The sequence below is a fragment of the Nelusetta ayraudi genome, unplaced genomic scaffold, assembly GCF_046127955.1.
Source record: "Nelusetta ayraudi isolate G7.1 ecotype Tasmania unplaced genomic scaffold, CSIRO-AGI_Nayr_v1 ptg000010l, whole genome shotgun sequence".
NCBI classification, from domain to species: Eukaryota; Metazoa; Chordata; class Actinopteri; order Tetraodontiformes; family Monacanthidae; genus Nelusetta; species Nelusetta ayraudi.
Genome location: NW_027466060.1, coordinates 195,076 through 208,393, shown reverse-complemented (window position 1 = coordinate 208,393; position 13,318 = coordinate 195,076). Strand labels below are relative to the sequence as shown.

The 13,318-nt window shown below is 45.3% G+C and overlaps 1 protein-coding gene across 2 annotated transcripts in view; it reads left to right on the top strand.

Annotated features, from left to right (window-relative positions):
- The window catches only part of fbxl17 (F-box and leucine-rich repeat protein 17), a 191,391-nt gene that overhangs the window by 63,734 nt on the left and 114,339 nt on the right, over nt 1–13,318 (top strand). For both annotated transcript variants that reach the window (XM_076019407.1, XM_076019408.1), the window contains exon 8: nt 6,115–6,245. In XM_076019407.1, coding sequence (XP_075875522.1) covers nt 6,115–6,245 — 131 coding nt within the window. The remainder of the gene's footprint in view (nt 1–6,114; nt 6,246–13,318) is intronic.

Here is a 13,318-nt window from a genome sequence, read left to right as displayed (position 1 = left end):
TGTGTGTGTGTGTGTCGCTGGGTCTGCCTCGGTGCGTGTTGTGTCTCAGGGGTGGCGGGGAGGATAAAGGGAGAGCGGAGGAGTCGAGGCCGTCTGCAGGAAGAAAGGTAATGGGGTTGTGGGGGTCGCCGACGGAGTCGAAAATTGCAATAATAATAATTTTCCTCGCTGCTGTGCGGACGAGATTGGGGGATTTATGATATAATGAGATGGAGGGGAGCCTAAGGATGATGTCTGTCTCTCGCAGCAGTAATTGAGGAATAATTCATTTGGCCCTGAGACTTTTGAACCCAGAGACGGAGGCTGATGGAGAGGTTTTTGACCTCTGGAGGCGGGAATATGGCGTCTCATTAACTGGCCCCGCTCGTGTCGTCGGCGCCGCCGCTGTCGTCACCCGAGCGGGTGGGCGGGCGGGCGAGCGAGCCCACGCGGGGCCACTTGGCCCGGCGCTGCCGAAGGAGAAGCCGGCCCTCCCGTATCTCTGTGAGCCTTTTTTTCCTCGCCCGCCGAGGTTGTTATCAACGCCGACACATGCGGGATTAGCGGCTAAAAGGGAAGAAGAAGAAGAAGAAGAAGAAGAAGAAGGAGAGGAAGAGGAGGGAAGAGGAGGGAAGAGGAGGGAAGAGAAAAGGGGGCAGGAGAGGGAGAACCAGTGATAGACAGTAGATGAGCAGCAGACAGATGAAAAGAGAAGTTAACACACGCACGCACGCCACGCACGCACACACACACTGGAAGGGATCAGCTCGCTGGTCCGTGACTGATGCATACAGTGTGTGTCTGATACCAGACCAGGAGCCTTTTGCAGCTCTGTCTTTCTTTCTTCCTGTCTTTCTTCTTCTCTTTGTTGCCTCGGTCCATTTTGAAATATTCATATCATTTTGTCTGCGACCGACCTCCCGTTTGTTTAAAATGTGTGCGCTCCCTCGGAGGGGCGGAGGGTGGTGGTTGGGGGGGGCGGAAGGCCGGGATTTAGACGCCTCGCACCGAGGGATTGTCTCAACACAGCTTTCTTCTGTCTGACTGAGCCGTCTGGGACGCTCCGATATGGAAACAAAAAGCTCGCTCACTCGCTCGCACGAGCGCGCGCTCGCTCGCACGCTCGCTCGCGTCCACCTAGCGAGTCTCACCTTCCTCACCCCGCCAGGCCCCAACAGGCTCGCTCATCCAACACACACACACACACACACACACACACACACACACACACACGCACGCACACGCACACACACACTGTGTAAGGTCCGCATTGCGGTTGTTTTCCACCCCAAATTCATATTTTTCAACCCCCAAATTTCAACTTTTCCCCCCTTGTCAGTTTATTGGAATTCCATTTAAAAAAACAAAACAAAACAAAAAAAAACTTTATTGAATTGAAGGGTTTCGTTTTTTCCCCCCTGACTTTGCTTCAACACACTTGTATTGTCTGGAAAGGGGAATTGTTTTTGCTAAGTGATATTTGCTGATGGACCCTGTGCATTAGCGCCCCCGTCAGGATTGTCCCCATCAGATGTGGTTTTTCTCCATTAAACAAAATTTCACAATATTCCTCATTCACAATCGATTGTGTTATTACTGGACGATCCCGTGGCAGATGTCCGCCCATGATATCACCCGGAATTCACTGGACCCAACGTCAGCCATTGTTTCTACAGTGTGGATTTCCACTTTTCTTTGCTTGAAGATTTCAATTTTTTCTTCTCATATTTGCCGGTTTATTTTCTTTTTTCAATCTACTTTAGGCATACGGGAAAATATAATTTTCCAGCACCAATGGTTGCATTGATATATTTTTAAATGTTTTTTTCCCCCACAGCAGGACTATTAGTATTATTATTATTATTTCTTTTGCCAGTCTTCTAGCTAATGAAGCACATGTACAAAATAGCAGCTCATATTTTCCCCCTAGTGACCCTTCAACAATGCCAACTCTGTGTGCGCCTTTCAAATGCCACCCCTGCCGCCTGTCAGCCCAGGACACTGAAGTTGATGGACAGCCGTGAGCTCATGCTGCACCGTGCCAACATTTGAACTAAGACATAATTTTCTCTGCGTGGGGCTTCCGTCGGTCCTCAACGTCCTGCTCGGCGTCGTGATGTTGACATTGTGTAAATAAATGAAGTCAGGCCACGGGTAGCTATTGCTCTGCGCAGGCACACGCACTGAAACCCACTGTGAGTGCCACTATTAACGTGCCCCAATTGGTGATTTTGAATTGGTGCGTAGGTCATGGAAGCCCAGCAGTAGGTTGTCGTACGATACGTGCTTTTACGAGTCGCGACCGCTGGGGTGCACTTTCTTCTTCCTGTTTCTTTTCTTCTTAGTAGCTGTGATATGCATCACATAACTCACGCACACAGCACAGTTGAAGTAATCTGAGAGTTGTTTCAGGTGAGGAAAATAAATTTGTATTGACTGACTGAAAGAGAAAAAAAAAATTGTATAGCTATCATTGAATTCACTATTTCACATAGCACAGTATTGTCCTTGCTCGTGGTTTAAGTAGTAATTTAGTTTTCTATTTCTCACATATGTAGTGAGCATTGGTTGGTTCTCTCAAAACGTTCAGAATACAGAGAAAACACAATCAATTATCTGTAGCGTTGAAAAATCTCATATAATGGAATGAATAGTTTTTTTTAATACTCATTTTTTTTTTTTAAGTTTTTTATTTCTGTACTTGAAATGTAAAACGATCAAAGATCTAAAATAAACAAAACATATGAAACGTTTGGTCCAACATTATTAATGAGCTCAAATAAAATGCAAGGACTTGTGTTGCACCATCACTTATCAGGTCAAATCATGGCTCAGCACCTTTGGTTAATGCACTAGTTGTTCGCCGTAGCGCACGTGGTTCTGTACCCGTGTACTTCTCAGAATATCAAACAGCGCCCTGCATTAGACGTGCTCAGGAGTCGGGGACAAGCAGCTGGCCTCAGCCCGCAGCAGGTTTGTGTAGGTTGTCGTGTTTCCCTGAGCAGAATGAATAATTATCCAGGTGTAGCTGCCAAACCAGGAGACTCGGCAAAATCTGCCTAGTTACAGCCGTCAGCCAACGGGGAGAACTCCCTCCCTCCTCCCCCTCCTCCTTCCTACACCCCCATACCTTCACACCACTCGCCTGCTCACAATTCTGTTGTTCTTTTGTGTCTCTCACTTGCTCCACTTTGCTTTGCTACACACCTTAAAAAAAACACACACACACAAAAAAGTTAAAATTTTCCTTTTTTTTTCTTTCTCTCCCTCTGTTTATTTCACCAGCCCACTTTTTACATTTTCTTTGTTGTGGTTTCCACATAGGTTGCGCTATGATTTATTTCAGTTTTTTAAAAAAAATAACATAAGCTTTAAAACTGTCCTTCTTACATACACAACCAGTCAAAAGTTTACAACTTTCTACTCTGCAGATAGATAATTAAGACATCAAATATATATGCAAGATATATGTCATTATGCGGCAATTAAAAACATGTTAAATAACTCTAAATATGCTTTTTATGAAAGGCGGCTATTTTGAAGAATTTAGATATAAAACATGCTTAATTTACACTGTTATTGTTTCCTACATAATTCCATGTGTGTTCATGCGTAGTTTTGATGCCTTCAGTGAGAAACTGCAATGTCAATACTCACGAGAATGAAAGAAAAAGACGTTCATAGGGTGTATCCAAACTTTTGACTGGTAGTGTGTCTCCTTGTGTACCTCAAGTGTACAAACAGTGACCGTTTCTTCTGTAATAAACTTTTATTAAACTTCAGAGATTTAACGTACAGTTTTATTTCAATTTCCTCTCTCTCTCTCTCTCTCTCTCTCTCTCTCTCTCTCTCTCTCCCTCTGTGAGTGTGTGTTTGCTAATCCCCCCACTGTGGCCGCTCCAGTCTGTCTGAGCTCTGCCTTCTCGCTTACGCGTCGGACGTCTCGGAGTTCCTACAACCCAGCTACGCCCTCAGCCAATCGAAGCTCACACCGGTTGGCCTGATTTCTCATTGGTTACCCGCGGTCGGCACACTTTGGCTGTGGTAGAAATTCTTTTGAGCAGACATAAGCAGTTTTTTTATTTTTTTTTCCAACGGCCTGAGAACAAATGATACTTTTGATGTTGGGAGCCTTTCAAAAGAAACTTACCGTGGGATGGGATGAGCGGGGAGAGATGTGAGGATGCGTGACCGCTGCAGCCATTGGTGAAAATGGTTTGGACTGCATGTGGGATGAGTGTCAGTAGTCACTTAGCCTCAATGCTGCTTCCAGATTCGCATTGCCTGTGTTTTGCTAACCACGCTCTCCTCCATCCCTCTAAAAAAAAGAAACAAAAAAACCCATTCTGACACACACACACACACACACACACACACGCACACGCACACGCACACACGCACGCGCAGATCAGTCCAACTCTATATGAATAATTTAGCACTTCGATCCAGCACCGGCCACAGCGATTCCCTGGTAGTCAGTATTTTTTTTGTGCATGCACGCCCGTACGCGCACAGGTCCACGTCAGTGCACGCAGTGTCGAAGCATTTTCCTCTTTTAATACATACTGTTGTCTATCACGTCGCGCCCCGCGCACTGGGAAACACGAGCTCCCCGGCGCGCGTTTCATCATTTCGTCGGTTGCGGACGCGCTTTCCCAACCGACGCGCCTTTCACGCTTATTTCATCTCTGCGCGGACGCCTCACCGCAAGAGCTGTACATCCACTTTTCCCTTGAAAAGTGAAATAGAAAGCCACAGGCAACATGAGATTAGAGGAGACAAATAGGGCGGCGGGGCCGAGGTAAAAAACCTCTTTATTGCCTCCACCGCGGCGCTGCAAACACACTTTGCTGCGTTTGTCGTCAGCCGCTGTTTTGATTCCCAGTATGTAAGTGCCGGAAAGTGTTTACATGTATTGGTAGGTGCCCCCAGCGGGCCGCGGTGCTTATCCCTCCCGCCCTGTGTTTCTTCACGCTGGTAGCTATATGTCATGGCAGCAGAGCCGAGGAAAGCGCCCAGTGATCTTCACCCCAGCCGTAAGCTGGTTTTGTCTTTAGCCTCGGCCTTGACATTTAGCGCCCTGCCTCCCCGGCGCTTTGCTGTAATATCATGCATTCACTGGTTTTTTTGCTCTTTAAAAAAAATAAAAATAATAATAATAATAAAATAAATAAAAATCCCTGGTGTGTATGAGAATGACCGTTTCTGTGTGTTTTGTTCACCTTTGTGCACCACAGTTTGAATCAGAATAGATGCACCTGTGCTGACTTGAGAAGCCCTTGGCATTTTTATTTTTTCCTCTCCTCCCCGCGAGATCCTTGAACAGTGTTATTTTGAGTTTCAGGAAGTATGAGCACGGGGGATTCTTTTCTATACCCCCTCGTGCAGGGTATTCAGGAGTAAAACGAGGGATTATTAAAAGTGGTGGAGATAAAAGGCAGAGGAAACGGCTCATATTGGCGCACAAGCGCAGAGTGACAAACGGCAGCAGCAGGCAATTTCAAATCATTTATCTGCCTTGTTAGATTTCATTCTGCATTCACATTATTTATTTTAGTGCATAGGGCAAATTTCCCTACAAACAGGGGGAGCTTTTTTTTTTTTTCAACCCTCTTTATAGATATTCCATGGGAATGTATCAAAGTCATCCACGTAAAACCCAAGTGTAAACTTTCTATTTATTCTGCACGTGTTTCCAGGAAGTGCTGTGCCTTCAGTAGCTCCTCCACTACACCCACTAGTTTTTATAGTCATCAAATAACATACATACAAAAAACTGTCTGACTATGTACTTGTACCTGTTTTTTAGCTTGCGGTCCATATCGCACCTATTTTTTTTTTTTTAGATCTTTGTACTTCACACTAACTTCAGTGGAGAGCAGCTGATAAAAAACATCCTTAACCTTGTGTTTGCAGCCTCCCACAGAAAGTAAAAGAAAGTTGTAATTTGTGTTTGAGTGCTGCAATTGGGTTGAGGTCCAACCTCATTTGTGAGTACATTTTGAAAATGGAATCCTTTAATGACATAACTTAATGACTGTCTTGCTGCTTCTGTGTCAGCGAGTCTTCACATTGTTCTGCTCTTCACGTTCTTCTGTTCTTGTGTTCTCACGTTTCTCGCTTGTTCTCCCACAGCTTCGCAACCTGAATGTCCTGGACCTGCGGCACATCTCGGAGCTCAACAACGAGACCGTGATGGAGGTGGTGAGGAAGTGCCGCAACCTCAGCTCCCTCAACCTCTGCCTGAACTGGAGCATCAACGACAGGTACGTCAGCAAGTGTGGTCTGTTATTTTGCAGCGAACACGGTGATACGATGCAGCTGACGCAGACATTAGTTTAGGTTTTATAAAGTAGCAGTGGCTCAAAATTCAGTTCACCACAAAATGCCCCGACGTAGCTGTTAGCACTGCTTGATAACATGTTTTTTTTTGGCAAATGAGAGCTGCCGTATATCAAGGAAAAAAGAAGAAAAAAATCTCCCAGCACATATTAATGAAATGGATGATAGATAGAGCACTTTCCTCGTGCTCAAAGCGCTCTATGTTACACTTTTCACACGTTCATACACTAATGGCCGAGGCTGCCATGCACGGCGCCAACCATCCATTGGGGCCAATTCAGGGTTAAGTGTCTTTCCCAGTGACACTTCAACATGGGGAATGGAGGAAGCAACCAAGAATCAAACTGGCGCTACTGCAAAGCTGAGAAGGACACAAGGATTCATGTGTTGTGGAGCTTTTGTGCAGTTCCCATGTGTGAATGCAACCCAGGCAGCAGCGCCAACAAACAACTAATAGCAGCTGTGCCCTAAGATTTTTTTCCTGTGGTAAAATATAACAAATAAAGGGAACTGAATTAGGGCGGGAAATATTTTCGAGGGTCCTATCTATGCAAGTAATACAGACTCTCTTCTAAATAAAACGTTCATTGAAGCAACATTGCACATGCATACTGTGCATTGATTAGCTATGATAAAACACACGCTACATGTTAAACCAAAACCGGCATAGTCATAATGGAAACAAACGCCGCCCTCGAAATAAAAGGAAGATAAAATAAAAATGATTTTCCTTTCTTCTTCGCCGGCTCGCATGTTTTTTTTTTTCTGGATCTAAAAAAATAAAAAAGAGAGTGAGAGAGAGAGAGAGCACGTTCAAAGCATATGATAATCAGCAGGCTTTCTCCTCCTTCATTTATTACCACCTCTTTCTATATGTTTTCATTCAGCCTATTCATTTACCGCCGAGGCTGTGGCTCCTCCGCCGACTGTATCCTCCCACGCCGGCTCGGGAGTGCGAACACAATAATGAATTTTGCCAGGGTTCGGAGCAACAAAGGGATGTACACGTGCTCGCGTGTGGGCCCGTGTGTATGCATGTGTGAAATGATTCTTGCATTACCGAGTTAATAGAAGACATGTGGTTGTGGTGGGGGGGGGGGGCTCCGGGAGAAACTCCTTTCACCTCCATCCAATCAAAAAACATGGAGTTTGGCGAAATCCTCGCCGGGGCACACAGTGTTATCAACGCTTTGCCTTTATCACAGGCCAGCAGCGCACCGCACACACGCGCACACACACACACACACACACACACACACACACACACACACACACACGCACACGCAGCATTGATTTTATAATGATATTTACTGCATTGGTTCAGGGGCTCAGTGTAGGCAGAGACTGGCCGGCCTTACACGCTTGTCACTCTGAGGTCGGTCAGCCGTGACTCGCTCGCCGCTTCCGCAGAGCCCTACATCACGTAAGGGGAGTTAGCATGCTGGTCGCAGCGGGCAAACACGCAGCATCACAGGCTGAGGCCGTCGCTTTTCATGTTTGTGGCCTTTGAGAAATGGAAAGTTTGGTAGTTGAACAGTTGATCTGCTCTGTCGTGGAATATATATCGGGAGAGTGACGCACATAAACAGTGAGCCGGTGAAAAGAGTCTGGCAAAAGTGACAAGAGTCTGGCAAAAATGACAAGAGTTCTTGAAGTTATGAATGGCTTACGGACAGACTTGGTTCCTTACCGACAACAAATGATAAAAGAAGAAAGGCGCAGTCCCAAGATTAGAAAGCTGAAAGCAGCCAGCAACCAGGGTTGTTCAGTATTCACCACCACTGGTTGTGGTGACATGCAGATAATAAATACAGAAGTTTTCAATCAAAGAGAAGGTGAGTAAATTACTGCAAACATCGTGAACTTATACACTTAATTCCATGGAACAAATGCCAAACTGACCTTTTTGAATAATTAATTTGTCCTTTGATTCTTGGACTTGTTACCGAGACGTTTCAGTGCTGAGAGATTTCAACGTCGCCGTGTCCAAATGTTGACTCATGCGTTTTGCGTTTCCTGAAGGACGTGTCTCCCCGACTTTCTGCGACAGAAACGCTCCCTCACAAACCACACAGTGATTGTTTTACTCAAAGTTTAGACCCCCAAAGGTCACTGGGGTCTCTCGCTGTTGCAGGGATGGGCAAAATGATTCAACCCTCAGCTCCCATTCGCTGGCTGAGGGTGCAGCTGGATCACTTTTTGTCTGTGTGTGCGTGTGTGTGCGTGTGTGTGTGTGTGTGTGTGTGTGTGTGTGTGTGTGTGTGTGTGTGTGTGTGTGTGTGTGTGTGTGTGTGTGTGTCAAACTTCCCACAGTGTGCAGTGAACAGGTAAACAGGCAGAGCAAATGACCCCTTATTTCCGGCTCCAATTTATCCCTCGACAAGGGGCCGCAGGAAAGATGGAGCTCAGTGGGAGGTAAAGCATCTCGCTGGCTTCCCTCTTCTCCTTTCTTCCTTGTCTTTTATCGCCAAAATAAATAAATACATCTCGGTGTTAAAAAAGAAATAAAGAGAGGTGGGACATAATGACCAAATATGGACTTCCCATCGCCACAGTCCGCTGGGCAGATTGTGACAGTAGGACATCAATTTATGGCTGCCGTCATTTCGTGGAGGGCGAGGATGTGATGTCCTGTAGGTGGGGTGCGCCTGCCCTGCTATTTCCCCCCCGCCCTCCTCCCAGCCATGATGGGAGACCAAAGTGGGATTGTGTTTTCCAAATGTCACAGCGTTTTGAAAATGGGGAGCGAGTCATGATCAAAGTGGAACGGCGGAGCAAATGGCAGCACTCAGTTTTTAGAAGTGACAGCGCAGTGTCAAACTGAAACGGTTTCTCTCAATATTTTTGGTGGGGGGGGCTTTGTGCTGTTATTTCCCTTTTATTTATTTATTTTTATCTTGAAAGAAACACCAGGGGTCTTTTGTGCGATGGGTATGGTGCCGTTTGATAGCTTATGTTCTATGTGTGTGAAGATTTCTGTATATTTCTGGTCTGAGTTTGCTCCATACCAAAAAAAAGTAAAATAAATAAAATGAATGAATGAATAAATAAATAAATAAATAAATAAATAAATAAATGAATAAGATGCTGAATCTTATGCACCATTTGGAATTTTTGAGTAATTGTTTCCACAATATCTACAGCTGCTACTATGATTAATTATGTTTTAAACTTAATGACTGCCTGGATTACCTGGCTAAAAAAAAAAAAAAAAAAAAAAATAGGGTCAGCGTCTGCTCTATTGATCAATGCCCCTTTGCAGATTCGTGAGTGCTGAGTGCTGCGTTTGTCCTTTGTGTGTCTGTGTTTGCAAGAAAGCTTTTTTTTTTTTTTTCTTCCTCCTTTGGTCAGTTGGCCTGCAGTCTGAGCTGGGGGGCGGACACAAGGAGTGAGTCATCACTTTAATGAGACCTGTATTGTTGGATGTCGGGGTTTTTCACTGGCAAACGTTTACAACTTCACCCGCGTCTCCGTAGCCTAGTTTTTTCTTCCTCTGTTTTTTTTTCAATCAATCAATATTCATGCCCTTTTTCTTCCGGCCAACATTCTCTGAATATTCTCCTTCACTTCTGCCACTCGCAAATAACAAACCAAATTGGATTTTTTTTTTATTCTTTTGAAACTTTTTTGGCCTCTCTCTCAGAAACCAGATCGCCAGGGCTCCTCTCTGACTTTTAGGGGCCTGTTGGGCAGCGAGTAATTGGCGCAGCACTTTAGAAACACACCTCTTCTGATGCGGCTGATGGAGATTCAAAGGCAAAAGAAACTCATATTGTAGCACAAGATATACTTGTACTGCAGCCAGCTGGCATGTCTTCTTCATTTGCCATGAAAGGTGTTAAACCGCAAATTTCACGGAGCATACGATACGTGTGTGTGATTGATGACGTGTCTAATGACAGTGGGTTGCCGTGCTTTGCTTGGCCCGGGTTGAGGTGACCAGGAGAAGGAAATAATATGTCTTTGAAATAAAGAGAAGGGAACGCCATTAGCTCTTTCTCAGAGTGTCAGACTACCTCGGCAGAGCTTCATTAAGTGAAGAAAAACAACTGCGCTCTGTAGGCCTGCTGCGGGAGAGTGGACAGATTTTTAGCCAACTTGTGTTTGTTGTCAATTATTTCGGCCGTCGCCCAGAACTTCTGACGCTAGTCCGAGATGGTGATTCTAGGTTTCGCAGGCAGCGACGGCACTTATAACAGCTAGTGGTGTATTAAAGTACCTGTCTGTGTTTCTATTACTCATAAATAAGTCTGTGATATTATCAAACCATGTGCTTTCAGGCAGAAACTCAGCCTGAAGCCAGAGGGCTTAATATCGGCGGATTCTTCTTGCTATCTCATAACCTTGCGCAGCAGCTGGATCGCTCAGATTTCATCTCTGAAATCTAGGTCATCCATCCATCCATCTTGCCAACCTCCAATTGAGAGTATTTTCAGTTGCTCTCACTCCCCCCCCCTGCTTGCATTCCACAAATAATGTGTTTCCTTTCAGTATAGAGCAGAAGCTTCCATGAGTTGCAAAGCACATTGAAAAAAATATTTTAAAAAGTTTTTTTAAAACATTTTTTTTTTTTTGAAATGTTCAAAGGTTCAATGGTGTAGTGCTGGGTGACTATTACAAGGATATTGAATGAGCAAAGGCATACAACAGTAGCATAACAATCAAGTAGGCTTTGTATTTAATCATTGAAATAAAGGCAAGAAATTGAAAGATGGGGAACATAATAATTGTGCTGAAGGCCTTGATCATCTCTGGCTGTGGCAGGAGTTTTGTTCAACGCCGCGAGCTTCAACAGCTGGCCTCACGTTCACTCAGACAGGCTTTATGGAAATTTAACGTTTAATTTTAGAAATTGGCATCAGAACAATGACACCCTCGGTTGTATAGCCTGTGAGAGCACTTTTGACTGTGTGCCCAGAATGCAGGTACAGTCGTCACTTATGGTGATGCCATGGGTCGAATGAATGGCTCCACACCCATGTGGATCAGGTTGGACAGTCTGGCAGAAATTCACCAGATTTCTGAAATACGCTTTCCTGGGACGTCTTAGCAGCAACTGGCAGTCGGTCCAGCCTCTCTAGTCCACCTTGAAAAATAGAACAAACGAGCAATGTGCCACCCAATGAACAGAAATATTTCACTCTCTCAGAACTTCTCCTTTGCCTGGATCTTCTTGATGAAGCCAGAAAACCCTTTTTCAGTGGTAACAGCAAGTGTTTTTCCAACCTCATGAATAGCCATAGTTCTCTGTAATACGTAAAAATCTCAGCTAACTTCATTATATTTCACCACAATGAGCCTTCTGGCAGTACTAAACACAAAAGGTCTTCTTATGTCACTGCTGAGAATACACAAAATGGTATTTTCTTTTCTTCTTCAAATCCTCAGACGAACCACATTCGCTTCAAGGTCGGCCGCCGCGGTTAATTCTCCTTAATGAGAGCGGCGCTCCAATGCGAGCGCTGGGCCTCTCTGAGCCTCCGACTCTTTTGGTTTCACTCCACCCTCCACACATTCCCTTTGCCAACTGCTCTCGGCCACCGGCCCAGCCTTTTCTTTGGATTTTCTTGGATGTTTTCTAAATGTCATGGAAAATGTCAGCAGAGCCTGAACCAGTGACCGACAGACATTTGTCCTTGTCTTGTTCCTCAACCACCTGTCTCCCTGGATTTGGAGAGAGGTGCTGATAGGCCTCCCCTCGGTGCCTCTGTCACGTCTCTTTTCCTCCTTGTGTTTTCACGCGTGCAACTCAAGGCCCCGCCATGCCAGCAAAAGCTTTCGATGTAACAATTTCAAGATTCCCCATTCGGCTTCTTTTTAAAAAAAAAATTTTTACAGTCCAACGACGAGACTCAGGCCTCCGCTGGCTCGATTTGTAGATTAAAAACAGGCCCCTTTTTTTTATTGACTCAGGCCCTTTTCTCCCAGGCAGATTTGCTGTCAACAGAGATTAGGGGCTCGCCTGGTTTAGTGAATGCGCATGAAGGAGGAAGCGCTGCTCTGTCAGACATGGCGGCCAGAAAAGGTGCGGGTAGAGCTAAGTGGGTGGAACAGAATCAGAGCAATTAGCTGTGGAAGAGGCGCCTGCACGTGAAGCTGATTTTTTTTTTTTTTTCCTTTTTGTTCTTTGATATATTTTTTTTTCATTTGCCTTTCAGTAGCAATTTTAATCTCTGGCATTTAGCCTCGCTCTCTAGCTTTATTTTTTTTTAAACTCTTTGTATCTTCTCCAGGTGCAGTTTTTCATGTTCTCTTTCAACCCCCCCGTTTCTCCCCCCGTCCCCCCCCCCCGTCCCCCGTCGAACACAAAGACAAAAGTAATTAGTTCTCGCAGGTTTGCTTTGAAGCTGCGCTGCGACAAACCTGCTGTGCGGCTCTTAATTTTGAGCGATGGCAGCGTGGAAGTCGCGCCGTGCCGACAGCTAGCGGAGATCGGAGGAATATCTGTGACGAGGCGCAGAGGCGCATGAAGGCGAGCAGCTGGAGTTTTGGGGGGCCTGCAAAAGCAGTAAAGCTGCCGTTGTTGTCAGGGTGGGGAATAAAAAGGCCTTTGAAAAGAATCAAAGTGTGATTAAGCGAGAATAAGCGATTGAAAATAAGCGAAACGGGCTTTTAAGCGTGGCCTCCTAAATTAAAGCTGATTGCTGGAGTCATTGGCAGGTTGACTGCACGAAGAGCGAGGTTGAACCACCAGTCAACCTTCCCAAAGCACTTGTTCTCATTTTGCGTCATCAAATATTAAAGTCACATTTTCAGTGTCGTTCAGCGACATGAATTCCGATGGTCTTCATGTTGATGATTTTTAATTTGGCGGGATGTGACAACCTGCTGTGTCGCGCCAAAGGAGAGTAAATTGTCTCCAACCTGCCTGGTGGACTGTCAGGTGTCTGCTGTCCCCAACATGTCTGTGGCTGTGAAAACACTCCGATCAGGGCTTGTATCCAGGGTGAGCTAATTTAACCCAGAATAATGATGCTTTGAGAGTCATTCCCTATGT